The sequence below is a fragment of the Centroberyx affinis genome, unplaced genomic scaffold (assembly GCF_046629955.1).
Source record: "Centroberyx affinis isolate AG114_WGS23_722 - 3 ecotype Tasmania unplaced genomic scaffold, CSIRO-AGI_Caff_v1 ptg001450l_1, whole genome shotgun sequence".
In the NCBI taxonomy this organism is placed as follows: Eukaryota; Metazoa; Chordata; class Actinopteri; order Beryciformes; family Berycidae; genus Centroberyx; species Centroberyx affinis.
In genome coordinates, this window is record NW_027279924.1 from 1 (window position 1) to 15,489 (window position 15,489).

General features: G+C 40.8%; 1 protein-coding gene across 1 annotated transcript; it reads right to left on the reverse strand.

The window, feature by feature from the left end:
* Window positions 1-534: 534 nt before the first annotated feature.
* On the reverse strand, window positions 535-15,247 carry LOC139650169 (cadherin-16-like; the record flags this gene model as incomplete). The annotated part of the gene is made up of 9 exons (XM_071526742.1): window positions 15,203-15,247; window positions 14,986-15,084; window positions 13,074-13,208; window positions 12,339-12,468; window positions 11,914-12,072; window positions 9,683-9,879; window positions 3,854-3,979; window positions 1,741-1,891; window positions 535-747 (listed from the first exon to the last, which is right to left on the reverse strand). Coding segments are annotated over exons 1-9 (1,255 nt in total), but the record flags the coding sequence as incomplete, so codon positions are not given.
* Window positions 15,248-15,489: the final 242 nt, after the last annotated feature.

The window sequence follows — 15,489 nt, forward strand, 5'->3', positions numbered from 1 at the left end:
CTCTCTTTTATACCTTTAAAGGAATAATCAGTAATATTTTACTGGCCCGTTGCACAAATAATATATAAGTATCAGTTGGGGTGGGGTGGGGGTGTGTGTGTGTATGGCACCACATGTCACTATTTGTCACTTCGATCATGAAGGTGCATCTTTGATTTAAAAAAATCTTGCGCATTTTCAGCAGTGACGCTGCTGAATTAAACAATATAGAACACACCATAGAAAATATGAAGCATGATTTTACAATATATATAGGGGGAACTGCTTAGCTTGCCACAGCTTCACTGCGCATAAATAAATATGTGTAAGCAATATGCTCACAAACAACCTGTTGCTAGTAAGCAGCTAAAGGGTGTTGGGACTTGTGGACTACGACACGTTTGCCGATGTTGTTGTAGTTCCTGTGGCTGCCGTTAGATGCTACTAAAGAGTCTATTACTGATTGTTCCTTTAATGATCAAATGATGACCAAAAAGATTAATCAAGCAAACAGTGGGAACAGCAGGTAAAGTAAGTTCCAGAGTCCAGAGTCACCTTTAGCGTCCTCAGCAGTGATGGTGAGGGTGTACTGTGGCGCTGTGCCCTCCATGCTGTCTGCCTGGACAGAGATGACCCCCGAGTCACGGTCCACTCTGAAGAGGGCGCGGGGGCTTTCCGGGATTTGGCCCACTAAGCGGTAGAAGATCCGCACGTTGTCCGTCTTGGGGTCATCGTTATCGGCTGCCTGCACTGTCAGGATTTCTGTCCCTGTGGAAAGATAGTAAGTTACAGTAAATGTAAGCCCTCTGAAAGGCAAGAACAGCCAAGAGGGCAGGACCTCAAAACAGCTTGAGGCAGCTGTCTGCAACAAGCACCGGACATGTGGAGCACAGCATGGGGATGAGGGGAAACTGAGCATGACAATACTTCTCATTTAATCCTCACTCTGTGATCCAATTTAGACTAGCAGATTGTCCCGTGTAATTCATTTCCGAGAACCGACCGTTTTAAAGCGTCAACAAAAAGCTTTTATGCCGGGACCTGATATGTCACAACACACCCCGTGCTTTTTATGAGCACCCGTAGGAGTGAGGGTGCTTTCCCTGGTGCCCTGGCAAAAATCCCAATCCGCTTTCACAGCCTCATCTACAAAATTATCTGGTACTCTCGGCCCTTTCATCACTTCCAGCCTATACCCAGAGCCAACACTTTCATCATGTTTCCTCTACCCTATTATTGCTGCTATAAAATAATATTCCCATTACAGAATGAATGGGACAGAGGATTTTTTGGAGGTCTTGTGTCCATAGAACCCCTCATAAAAACAATATGTTTTGAGAGTATGTTGACCATTTACATTTCATATCACAGCATGTCTGCAAGGAAACATTGTAAGTATTGACACATGTTTTTTCTGCTCTGGATTTGAACTTGGAACATTCTGATCACATCTGTTCTGCAATCAACAAAATGTCATGGACAGTGTTGGTGACAGTTAGTTTTCAAGGTAATTAGTTACTTTACTTTGTTATTTACAGTACCTTAAAAAAGTAACTAATTATGTTGAAAAGTTACTCTTTATTAAAGGTGACTTGTTATAGAGTACTTTTGCGTTTTTCACACAAAAAAAAGAAAAATGAAAGTAACATTCTAATTTTAAAAACTAATAATGGATTACAAGAATTGTAAAACTAACATGATAGATAGATAGATAGATAGATAGATAGATAGATAGATAGATAGATAGATGTTGTCAGTCACCCCGAGCAGCCAGTTCTTTGACCACAGTGTGGTACTGTGCCTGTGGAAAGGTGGGTCTGTTATCATTGGCGTCGCCCACCATCACCCGCAGCTCCACAGGCTTGGCAATCTCTCTGCCGTCTGGCCGCTCCACCACAATGCTGATCTGGAACTGACAACACAGGCAAAAAGAGAAGACACAGTGTTAGGGAGTGCTTAACAAAACCCCATAACAACTTAAGACTTCTGGTTATGCATGAGTAGAATCTTTGCATTTTGACCATGACTGTATTTCCTATAGAGCACATCATTCATGGCACTCGATACTGGCTTAAACCTTGGGATATGAAGCTCTGCAATGAGATACTTGGAATAAGATATTACCTATATCACCATCTTCTCCATGCTGTGCCTTTGGCAGATGAGGCCACGATGCTAACAACATGAAAAGGCACAAACAGCGCTACCACTCAGAGAGCAGGCCGATTGATTTATGGACCCATATTCAGATAACAGAAGTTTGGCATTCAGCTGCTCTTTAGCACATCCGCAGGTTATCAGTCATTTCTGGAGCCATGTTGGGTACGCGCCTCTGTCCGCTTAGAGTGGGTGTGCCTACTGTATATCTAATCCACCTTTTCCTGTCCTTCCTCTACCCGTACTTGTCTTTCTTCCCCTCCATCATCTCCATGTATTTGATGAGTTCATGGTCAGAGAAAAACTGAGTGTTGATATGTTTCTGTGTGCATGCATACTATATGCAAGTACAAATATGAAGTTTAAGTTGTCTCCTCTTATGTCATGCCATGTCATGCTATGTTATATTATGTTATATTATGCAGGCAGGGTATAAAGGTCAAAGGTTATCAGGTGTTGAAAGCTGGAGGACAGATGAACATCGGTGACATTATGAAATTCCTGCAATCCAATTGCACACTAAGTTAAAACCACAAGGCATCAGCCTGGGGAACACATTTTCAACCTTCAGTTAAATGACCACTACAAGACAGAAAGTGTTAAGCACTAGCTGTAAGAGTCTTTTTAATTACCCTAAAAGCATATGTTTTAAGACTAATCACATCCAGTGCTGCAGCTCACTGCGCCTGTGTTGTTCTCTGGCCACTTACCTGATACATCTCAATTTCAACCATGAAGCATTTGTGCCAAAATGTACTGTTCATTGAGCCCTTCAAAGCTGTCAGGGGCTTAAGTTAAAGTGGGCAAAACCCTAGAGCGAAATGCAAACACTTGAACTTTAATTTGTAATCCTAATCCAAATAATGATTCTTCTCTTAGCCCAAGATTTGAAGTAAAGCCTTTAGCTTTATAATCCTTACAATAATTCTTCTCTTTGCCACATGTTCATGGAACACAGCTGTGCTTTTCACATTTTAGGCCGTTTCCTTGATCACTTCTGTTTAGTTTTATAAATAGGCTATTCCCCATGGCTATTCCCCATGAAAGGTCATTTGCTGCTGATGTCACAGGTCATCAGGAAAGAGTCTTAAAACAGGAAATCACTTTTCCTAAACAATAAGATAAAACTTTACGAGGTTTAAGTTTATGAGGCAGGAGTTTACTGCCATCAGTTCCATCACATATAGTTCCTCCAGTGGGTTTTGATTCCACGATCTGACTCCCAGTTATTGCAAGTAATAGAAAGTTAATGAAATCTATTGAAAATGTATTGGATACACAAAAGTATCACTGCAGATATTGGCCTGCATATTGAATATCATATATAACAATGGATTATGGCATTGGAACATTTCATGTAACTCTGTAGGTTTTAAATTGAATGAGATCCCATGATGACCAGAAAATTAGACTTATCATATGCCTCAAACCATGGCACTAAGTCACGCATTTTGTCATACACTGCTATAAAATGTAATTTAAAATTTCTGAAAAGTCTGTGCTGCTTTACTGACAGATGGGTGCAAATCACACAAGCGCAGCAGGATTCAAACATGTGACTCATTCATAAAGGCATGGTGTAGCAGTTTTCTCAGCCTGTGTCAAAATGCAATTTATAGTTTACAACCTTAATGTTTATACAGTTCAATCGCTAATCCTAAACTCTTTGACTTTTATTGTTTTGTGCCGGAGATGTTTAGCTTGCAGATGTACAGACCTGGTCCTGCGTCTCTCTGTCCAGAGGGGCGTTGAGATAGATGACTCCTTCTCTGCTGATGGTAAAGAGCATCTCTGGAAACTCCCCCTCCAGACTGTACTCTGCCTGACTTCCACTCCATTTAACCTAGATAAACACACACACATACACACACACCCCAAAAATGATTAACAAAAAGGCTACGCTCTTGTCCGTCTTATCAAAAGTACTGTAAAGTAGTATCCATCTGAGTGCAATAGGAAAATTAACATACACTACAAGGCCAGAAACCTACTCAACAAGGCCGGCATGATGTATAAGTACAAAGCTAAGCTACCATGTGTTTACATGATAAAGAGCCAACCAAATGTACTGACAATGATGTGGAACAGAGAGCACAGCCAAAACTAACTTTGTGGGCTGAAGGGGATTTTCCACTCTGCTTTACAGCCCTTGACAGAGAGCTGTGCGACGGGGCTGAAAGGGCCCTAGTAGCCATCAAACAGCACCCAACAAGGAGAGAAGCCCAGCCGCAGCACAGCTGATGCACACCCAGGGCATGTGTATCTCCTCAACTCACTGTCACACACTCCTCCCTTGTTTTGGAGATGGCTGCCCAAACGCTGTGCTTTTGTATACATAAAGCCACTTCACACAGCTGGCCGCCTCCCAATGTTATGGTGTGTTTCTGGACCGCAGGACTTTAAAGAGATGTGTTTAAAGACCTGATTAATGATCAATGGCTGCTCTATAAATAGATCCATACAATACATTTATGAAGTCATCTGTTTTGCCTCGCTCAGTGTTTGATCCAACATCTCGCAGAGGACATTTTGTCTTCAGTTTGTGTTTTAGCTGCATCAACATGAGTGCTTTTCTACATGACAGCTAGGGTTAGGGTTTGGTTGGCTGTGTGTAGATGTTTACCCAGGGCTCTGACCGCAACTGTTTCACAGAACGGAGGGGCTTTTTATCAGAGCTATCCAGGTTAGGCACTGGGGTTAGGGTTAGGTATGTAATCATTTACATGTATTACAATAAACTGTGCAATGAGCTGAAATAAACACTTCAGTCAGAATACACTGAAATATAGGGAATCCAGCTCCGGTTCCGTGCTTGGCATGGAGCTGGATTCCCTAGCGACGGTAGCAGAGAGAAGGACCTTAAACAAGCTGCTATCTATCATGGATAACCCCAACCACCCCCTCCACAGTACTCTGGTCAGCCAGAGAAGCACATTTAGTGGCAGGCTGATTTCTCTTGGCTGTAAGAAGGATCGCTCCAAGAACTCGTTTGTTCTCTGGGCCATTAGGCTTTACAACACTGAGATAGGGCTGCAACTCAGGCCGTGTGTGTGTGTATGTATATATGTATATATATGTGGTGATGATGTAGTGGTGTATGTATATATGATGATGTGTGTGTATGTATGTATGTATATATATATGTGTACTATTAATCTTATTATTATTATGTATATATACCATTATATGGCTCATGTGTGTATATATGTGTATGTGTATGTGTGTATATGTTTATGTATGTATGTGTATATGTATGTATATATGTACAGTATATGTATGTATGTATGTGTGTATATGTATGTATGTATTTTGCAATCCGGCGCAAAGACAGCATCTCATGTTGATAGTATATATATATATATATATATATATATATATATATATATATAGACCATGTCTCATGTTGATAGTATATATATATATATATATATATATATATATATATATACTATATATATATATATATTTAGTTTACTCAGTTTTGTATATGCATACTGCAGATTGCACAGGCACTTTCTTTCTTTCTTCCCCAGTCTCCCCAGTTTTTTTTTTTATCTCTGTTTACTCCTATTTGTTTTAGTCTCTTACCGTGTTTTTTTAAGAATTTTTTATTGTACCTTCCAATCCTGTAATGTACATGTTGGAAGCTACTGTACACCAGAATTTCCTTTGGGATCAATAAAGTATTTATCTATCTATCTAGTTGAGAGAGAGAGAGAGAGGGAGAGAGATTATATAATATTTGACAATAATGGTTGTGTGGCCCTGAAAAAGGTCTAGTATGGCTGAAGCAGATTACTGCATGCAATCACATAGTGTCCAAGCCTTGATTCCCAGAGAACACAAGCCCTGCTGCCCCTCATTCATTCACAGGTAGGATTGAAGCCTCTCTTCCACTCCAGTAGTTTCAGTAGATTGCGGTTTACTGAGTTTGGGTAGTTCCATTGATTACATTATATAATCACAGTTTTAAGCAGGCAATCAACAATCTGCAGTAGATTACATTTTGAAAGTAAGCTCCCCAGCCCCGATGACGCACAAGTCATAACCAACACCTGCATTTTACATCAAGTATTACAACATGAAGCTTGTGCTGATTGCAGAATCAGTAAAAGCGATCACAGAAATTACTTTACTTACCATAAATTGACTTATTTTGGATCACAGTCTAACTGCCAAACAATGATCATTGATTGCGATCTAAAGTGCTACTAAAGTGCACCTTCACCATAGCCTTACAGAGAAGGATGTTATAAAAATACAGAGCAGCAGCAAAAGAAATACATAATAAATGCTAATCGACTGATTTTATTCAATGTCTGTCACGAATGAGTCGTCACACCATGAACGACGGCAAATAATCCACGTTATACCACTGTTTAGTGGATGTAGACATGACTGTTCCGCTTATCTAAGGCAGTAGGGGGGCTGAGATCCATACAGCGAGTCCTTGAACATGACTATCTGTGGATGTGTCATAACAGAGGTAAGTCCCACCACCTACGAAGCACAGCAGTATAATCATCCAGTGTGGGCGAAATGAGGCTTCCCCCAAGTAGACCATGTTAGCTTAGTCCAATTCTGTGTGATTTAGATTCTGGGTAGTGGAGAGAAATGCCACTTTGTATGCTGCAGCTAACTGAATGGTCTGTTTTTTCATGTTGATTGTTCAGCGTCTAGTATAATACGTGCTCTGACTTTCTCTCTCTCTCTCTTACGCAGTTTTCATTGCAATAAAAGCAGGTACATAGAGGAAATCTGCTCAGTGAAATAACTTCACTGAAGCATGTCAACATTAACAGGCACACATACTGTTCATCACCGTAAAAGCAGAGATATTTTATTTTGTCTTTACTGTCATAAACCTGTGTTTTATGGCAGTGGTTATTAGGAATTCAACGTACATGACAGAGTGATAGATTTTATTGGAGATTTGTACTGGCTTTTGAAAATCAAATGTGCCTACACTTGTGAATCCACACGTTTTCAGTGGGTGGAAGGGGCTGTTGTTACAAAGGAGATGAGAGGCTGAGGGCGAGTGCGGAGGAGGTGGGAGAAAACAGGAGGAGGGGGAGGTATTGTGAGATACCTACCGGCCGCACAGATTGTCAGAAACTACACATTGCAATCAATTCAGAATCAGAATAATCTCTGAAACCCATGCTTCTTCTTTCCACAGTTCTCAGCAGTGGATACATGAAGTTCATTTTTGCCAGGCTTACATTTGTTTAATTTCCTCCGAAGCTACACATCCACACAAGGATCAAAATGTCCGTTCCTTGTGTTACAAAACCTCTCAGAGATTTTGGGCTATTTTTACACATGTTAAGCGGATACGGCTGATATTATAACAAAGAGAAGGTCAGACAAGATCAGAGACAGATATAGACACAGTAATGTGTAACACAGTAATGTGTTACATGACTAGGAAATGTGAAAAGTGTCTGACTGGGTCAATTAAACAAGAATTTTCCATAAAACAAGAGTGGTAATCTCATACACGTCTGACTTTTTTATCATGCTGAACATGACTGAGGTTGAGAAACCACGCTATAAATTCTTTGGAAGAGACTGAAGCTGATTTGAATGATAATTTAAGCTGTTAGGTTTGCATAACGTCCCTGAGAGAAGTGGTGGGTGGGAGAGTGAGTGATTATGGGGGTTAAAGTGACTCAGTCAGGAGGTAGCCTGAAAGGAACCATGGCATTTGAACGACATCAATAATTCAGTATTTGGTCACTTAGGAAGGCCCGAGGGACACTAAAAACAGCAACTGGCAATATGATGCTGCTTTACTCAATCCAGGGTATTGACAAAGTGTTTGGTTTGTGGTAATATAATATCACCATTGGTACAGCATTCACAATAAAGTCAGCACTGCAAGTTAGTTAACGTAATCTTTGTATGGTTTCTCTAGAGTGAAAAAAACCCAAGTAAAAGTAGTTTTAGTGTATTCCAGGAGTTATTTTGTGATGAAGCATTATAATTAACTTTTTTGGTGGACCCACTTTCCCACAGCCTGCCTTTAGAGTTTTTCTAGTCAAGAACATTACATTACATTATGGTCTATTGAGGCTAGGCTACAACAATCTCTCCCTGTGTGATTTTTGAACGTCGGTGCAAAATGGAGAGTCTAGAAAGAAGGCCTTACTCTTTGATTCTCAGAGACTGACACCAAAACCTGACGTTTATCATTGCTGTTTTAGATCAGGCATATAGGCAACCATGTGCCATGGAGTGCCAAGAGTCTGCAGGTTTTGATTTCAACCAAAGACTACACCATGGCTCTTTCTCAATATGCGTTCTTGTGTTTTCCATGATGAGTTTTACATCATATCTAAGTGCTGAAGCACAATTCCAAAACAAGCCAGTCGAGGATGCAGCGGATGGTGACTTGATGGACAAGAACGAATGGGAAGCCCCAAGATTCATTGCAGGAATGCTGCGTCACATTCGAGCCAGTTGAAACAGCTGTGAAAATTAACAGCTGTGTGTCTTAATCATGCACACGATGTGAAGTACACAGTCCATCTCAAACTGCAAGGAAGCTTCTTTGTGTTGTCTTTCATGAGAAGATCGTTCTCTTCAAGACAGCTTGGGAAGAACTTTCTAAAAGCTATAGCTAACTATCCATAAGGGACCAGCACAGCTGATTTCACCGATTAGCACACCTTTAACCAGAGAGGCAGGGACCTAATCAGTGAAATCGCCTGGTGTAATCTTTGGTTGGAATAAAAACCTACATACTCTTGACCCTCCATGTCAGGTTGAAAATTTTCTGACATCAAACTCCATTGTAGCTGTAATGAAAATATTGGACGTGATGACGGTTAGGGTTAGGGTTAGCCCTAGGGTTAGCTCTAAACCTAACCCTACACCTAACCCCAAACCTAACCTTAAACCTAACCCTAACATTTTGGCCAGTTATCTGTGGGAAAGACAAAAATACACTACCAAATGACCATTGCCAATAGTTGTTTTTAACAGTGTTAAAGTGTTTTAGGGTGTATTGCTACTTTAAGCTTTGTTTCATTTCTAAATATTTTGGTGGTGGGATTACGCTAGCCTGGTTCCAGACTCCTGAATCGCGACCCGCCCACTCTTCAGATTTGGTTGAGAGATTCAGGGTCTGTTGTCGCTCTATTCAACAGCGATTTCTCGATCGGAAAAACGATCGGGCCAATCAGCGCCTTTTTGGGCAGGACTAAAGTTTGAACCGTTCGTGCAACGGTTTTTCATTGGCGTTTCGGCAGAATCACTCAGAAATCATTCCTTAACCAACATATTGTCTTTGCAAAGACGATATTTTTGTCAAAAACGACCGACATTCTTGGTAAAGTTAGTAGGCTACATACGCTCAGCATCAGTGTAACTGAAAATAACATCAGAGCGGCTGGATACATCAGCCACTAGTGATTGGTTCGGGGAAAATCAACACCCCCCGCACAGAAAACGGCTAACATGGAAGCAATGTCAGACTGAATAATGGAGTGGAAACTAAATGGTCATTCAGTCTGAATATCAGGCTAGGATTACGCTGTCTCACCTGTGAGATGGGGATGGGGTACGGGCCCGGGAGGTTCTCCTGGAGTCGCACAGGATCAGGCGACGCCCAAGTGTTTCCTGTCACCTCAACGGTAACGATGCCAGTGGAGAAGAAAGCGTTGGCCTTCCCAGCCATGTCCTTCACCATCACTGACAGCTTATAGCGGCCACACATCTCTGGGTCCAGAGTAGAGGCTCCTGGTGGTCACAATGGGATATATGATAAAAGGACACAAAAAATAATTTAACCTCTGTCACACGGACATCTACATGTTGTGCTGTGTTTAATGATAGAACATATGTCTGTAAAGTCCTATATTGTTAAGAAACAATTCATGCAACTGAAAGAACAACAAGGGAATTATGTGGTGTTTTATGGAAACACCAAAAACCTTTAACAGACTGTATTTTCCCAATGATAACTGAAACATCACACACAGCACCTGTTCAAACTATGATGTCCATCATTTTTTAAACCCATGACTTCCCTTTGCTATCTGGGAGTTGAATTCACTGCTTGGTTTTTAAATTGCAATTTTGTGCTAAAATGAGGGAGAAGTAACATGAGCAATCCACTAGAAAGGTAATCACAGCCATCAGTTACAGCTGGCCTGCAGACAAGGTAGAAAATCAAGAAGGTAATTTTCAGTTTCACTGCTGTAAAATGGTTTGGAAAGAGGCAGCAGTGTGGGCGGGAAGGGACCAGCAAGCGTGAAAGTCATCCAGCTCTCGCCAAGCTGGAACAAAGGGCAACACCACAGCTCCAGAAATAGCACCAGCATACAGGATTTGGCTGGGTCTAGTGTGTGTGTGTGTGTGTGTGTGTGTGTGTGTGTGTAGGTGTGTGTGTGTGTGTGTGTGTGTGTGTGTGTGTGTGTGTGTGCCTGCCTGAATATGTCTCAGCCAAACATTACTGGCTGAAATGCAAACATTTGCATCACTTTTGTATCATATCTTTTAATTTACTATGTATCTTATTTCATAAACATCTAATATATCCAGTAAAATATGTGATTTGTGTTTGACAGCTGTAAATCGATGAACAGTATGTGAATGTCGGATAAATACTAACCCCAACCACTAGATAAATGCTGGTTTTTGTCTTTATTTGTCTTTACAAATTATTGCCTTTTATATATCAGTGAACTATTTACATTTCCCCATGCAATCAAGCTTCTCTCCCATTTATATTCTTTGATAACTGTCAAATAATCCCATGAATCCAAATATTAGATCACTTAAAGGGAAGGTTCACGACTCTTAGCAGCTTATCCTAAGGACCACTAACCAGACCTCCTCTTGGGACATTCAAACACTTTTTGAGCCAGAGCTTTTATTTCTAAACTGGCACCAGCCCCCTTGTAATATGTGTTTGCACAGTAAGCACAAGTTAATGGGATATGAAACCGTGACTCTCAAAACAGCACACAGCTACTTTCAAGTATATGGAACGGCTTGCACGTGAGACTAATTGAGACTAATGGCTTGCTAACAAACAAAACTATGACGTGAAAACATTCTTAATGTTCAAGAGGAGGTTAGAGACTCGTGATCAGGAGGGAAAGGCCTCTCTGCAGCATGCTGAACTAGTAGTAGGGAGACTGCTTTTAAATGAAATTGCATCTTTACTTCCTTGATTTGATGTATTTCCTGTTGAAACAGGATGTTGGGGCGGGACCTAATGCAGTGAGGGATCTTTCAAACGTCTAAACCAATGGAATATGAGTAAGGGATAGAAAGGCAATTTTATTTGATGGGAGGAGTGCCGAGGGGTGGGATTGTTCAAAAATCTGCTGGTTTTATTGGTTAGAACATTTTATTTACACCTACTAGTGCAGCATGAAGTCATCATTAAAGATACTCTGTTTTCCAGGAAGTAAAAGTAATGGGAGATCATTTCATGGGGCGTTTAAACTGGAGGACACAGGTTCCACACCCCATGTCAGCAAGCAGGAGGTTCTGCTCTGCTGAAGTGTCCGTGAACAAGACACTGAATAACTACGAAGTCCAGGAGTGCTGTTCTGTACCCACTGAACAATCTTACGTTGATTAGACGTTTAAAACACGTCTAAATGGCCCATAGCCGTCTAGGCGACGTTGAAATCATGTCTTTTGCTCAGTGGGTAGCGTCTCTGGAACGGGACAAGCCAAAAGAGAATTACTCTACGGGGGCCAATTATAAGCTGTCACATTCCCTGAAACCTTCCCTTCAGTCACTCAGCTGGCACTGACCATCCTCGGTGAGGGAAACCTCTCCGGTGACGGAGTCGATGGAGAACATGTGACTGGAGGGGATCCTGGGTGTCTGCTCCATCAGGCTGAAGCGCAGCTCGGCGTGGGCTGTGTTGCGGTCGTCACGGTCCGACGCCTCCACCTGCATGAACGGGATCCCTGACAGACAGAGGCCACGCTCAGTCAAAAATGTAACCAACGGTATACAGTGTATGTGCACTGCTATGACAGTAGAAGTCTCTCCAACAAAACACAGAGGATACATAAATGACAGAGCTTGAGTCCTCAAAGACTTTGGCAGTTGGTGGCATGGGCGACAAGGGTATGTGTAGGTCTGATATAAAACTTTTGTTTCCTTGTGATCACAATTTAATCATCTTTTTCAGACCCTCACAGCATGACATCAGAGCTGAAGGTTTTTCTACCTTTGAGAAGCCCAAGCTGCACGCTGCCTCTCATGCTCTCCTCGGTGAAAGTAGGCACGTTGTCGTTCTTGTCTATGACACACACTTCCACGTTGAAGCTCTGACGCTGCACCAATGCTCTGAAGGACACCTGCGGAACACACACACACACACACACACACACACACACACACACACACACACACACACACACACACACACACAAACAGACACAGACATTCTATAAGCCAAACAGACTTTCTTCACCGCCCAATTTTGAGTTATGCTCCATTTTACTAGCTATGAATGCCAACCTCTTCAAAGGCAACACAGGATTCAGCACTTGACCTTCCTATGTAGAGAATCTAAAGAGCAATTCATGCTTCATACAGGATCAAACATAAGCACATGGCCTCCAGATGATAAGAGCAAGTAAGAATGTACAGAACCTTGAAAAATTATTTTTGTTGTGATTTTGTGGTTTGTAAGGACAAACAGGTGACAACAAGTGAGTCAAGTGTTCTCTCTTCTTTTTCTTTAAATCAGTAAAATAGTACATCCATATTCACATCAGAGTGATCCATATTCACAATTGATTGATTACTTGAATAAAAGTAAAAAATTATTTGAGGTAAAAAAAATTTTAAAAAAAATCAATTAATACATTTGTGAAAGTAAGACATGTAGTATCATTACCAGCATTCACTCATGGACATCACTGTGTAAAATATGTATCTAATGTTAATGATGGCCCACCTGTAGAGAGTAAGATGGTTGCTTCTCTCTGTCCAGTGGCTTTAGAGCATACAGAAACCCGGCATCAACTCCAAAAATCCCCTCATCGTCCCCCGTTACCACCAGATCGCTATAATTGGCTGGGAGGCTATGGAGCTGAATGGAGCAGAATACAATTAATAAAACATCCGTTTGTGTTCCTGTTAAAAAGCAAGACCTATGCCCAATTCACAAAGTGTAAGAGTTTTGGATGGGTAGGTGTAATGATCAGCAGGGTGACTATTCCAGCCAGCCTATCATACATCTGCATATACAAGTTACTTAGGGATATGGGTATTATCTGCAGAGGGTTAGTGACTGGACATGACATCAACAGCAAGTCTCAACATGCTTGCCCCACATGCTTTATATTTTCTGTTGGCCTGTATCCTGGCAAAATTGGTTATCAGTCCTGTGGCTGGTGGGCCAATTATTGGTAAAAACAATCATACACTTTTGTGATGCTTTGTAGAAAGACTAGGTCTATAACCAGGCACAAGGTTCAGAATCGTTTGCATTCACTGGCATAAGGTCCACTCAAAGAAAGAATACTCTGTGATCAAAATGTTTAAGTTTAAGGCCAGTGGTCTAATGAGGCAGTAGGCCACCACTGAATTGAAACAGTCTTCTATTTTATCAGGTTACTCGGTGACATTTGCAATGCTTTTGCACTCCAAATAGTGTGCAGACTTGATCATCTAAAATGTAAAAAAAAGGAAAACTCGGTAGACAAAAAAAACTCTCTAATGCACAGACCCTTGTGAAGAGCTTTTACCTGAAACCAATTTGAAGCAATCATTATGTCCTTTCCATTTATATCACAAAGTGGGGTTATTATCTAACTCCTCCATTCCAGCCATTAAAACATTATTTGAAGGGTGTTTTAATAATGCTGGATCCAACACAAGAGTGAAAATACGACTGCGGTTCATACTAAATGTGATGAATTCACAATGCAGTCACTTAAAGTGCCAGATACTAATGCTGTTGCACAATCCAGCTGATGCCAGAGTGACATGTGTGAACAAAACATCCCGCCTGCCACCCTGCTGGACTGCATGCAGAGGCTGGGTCTGACGTCTGAAAAGCATTGTGCGCAACATCAATTATAGTCTAGTGACGAGAGTGCCGTGTTCATACATCTTGAGCCTTGAGTGCAGAGGGAAGAGGAAAAATACAGCCACTGATGAAACTCCATCACTTGGTTTTTTCATCGTTTTACCTTCATTTTCTGTATATATACCAATGTCCTTACCACACAAAGACCTGCAGGCTCACAAAGACTGTTGAACGAGTATGAAAAATTCCTCTGGCAGCAGAAGTTTTCAATTATCAGGCTTGGTCTTGAAGAATACTCAGTAATAATAAAAAAAAAAAGAATTAAAATCCTTCTTTAATAATTGCTGTCTGATGTTGAGGACACTTGAATGGAACTGTGGATGAGTGGGTTCTGATTACATATTGATAGATTATATTCTTTATGAGTAGGACTTGCTACTTTTTCTATCCTATCATTACTCACACTACAGGCACATTTTCACATAAAAAAAATACAAATGTTAACCATTTTACAGCTGCAAAATACATTTAAACTCGTGTTTGTTTGTCATATACTCCCAATCGTTCTCTCAAGGGCTATATCAATGAATTTGAGAATAAAAACTCTTTTAGCTCTAGCTGATTTTCCACTGAGTTGTACATGCTGTAATGATTTAATATTAGCTACCACATTACTAAAACAAGATTGGTAAATTTAGCATATCCAGAAATTAGAAATTAGAAAGACATCAGGAAGACTTGGGAGATTGTGAGCATTATACATCCACTACTGTGGTTGTAAAGGCTAAAAGAAATATAGTTACCTGAACTTACTTTGTAAAACCAAATGCCTTACCTTGGATAGGTACCATGGGAAAATGCCGTCATAGTTTTCAGGGACGCCTATTTTAACATTTGCCCCAGAGCATGGCACAAATGTATAAAGTGTCACCAACTGTGAAATAAGACATTAACTGTATCTCAGTTACATTGTTCATGCAGCGTTTTGCTTTCGTAACAGAATAAACTGTAATAGACATAAAGGATGACTAAAATAAATTATGCTATCTTACTGTGAGAGGTATGATGAACATTGGTACAGCTCCTCTGTCAGCCATGAGCCTCTGCAAATGAAGCATATTCACAACATTTCAGGCCACATGCCCTCAGCCTAACAATCAACACAATTTCTGTCTTGTTACTGATTCACCACCATGGAATTCTTTCATACACTCAGATTTCACAGAGTTGCACGTGTCTGCGAGTCTACATTTAAATCTCACTTACATAGGAATTTGATGCAACACCTGATAACCACACTTGTCACAAAAGAGCAATAAAGCCTTGTTCTATTTTGAAA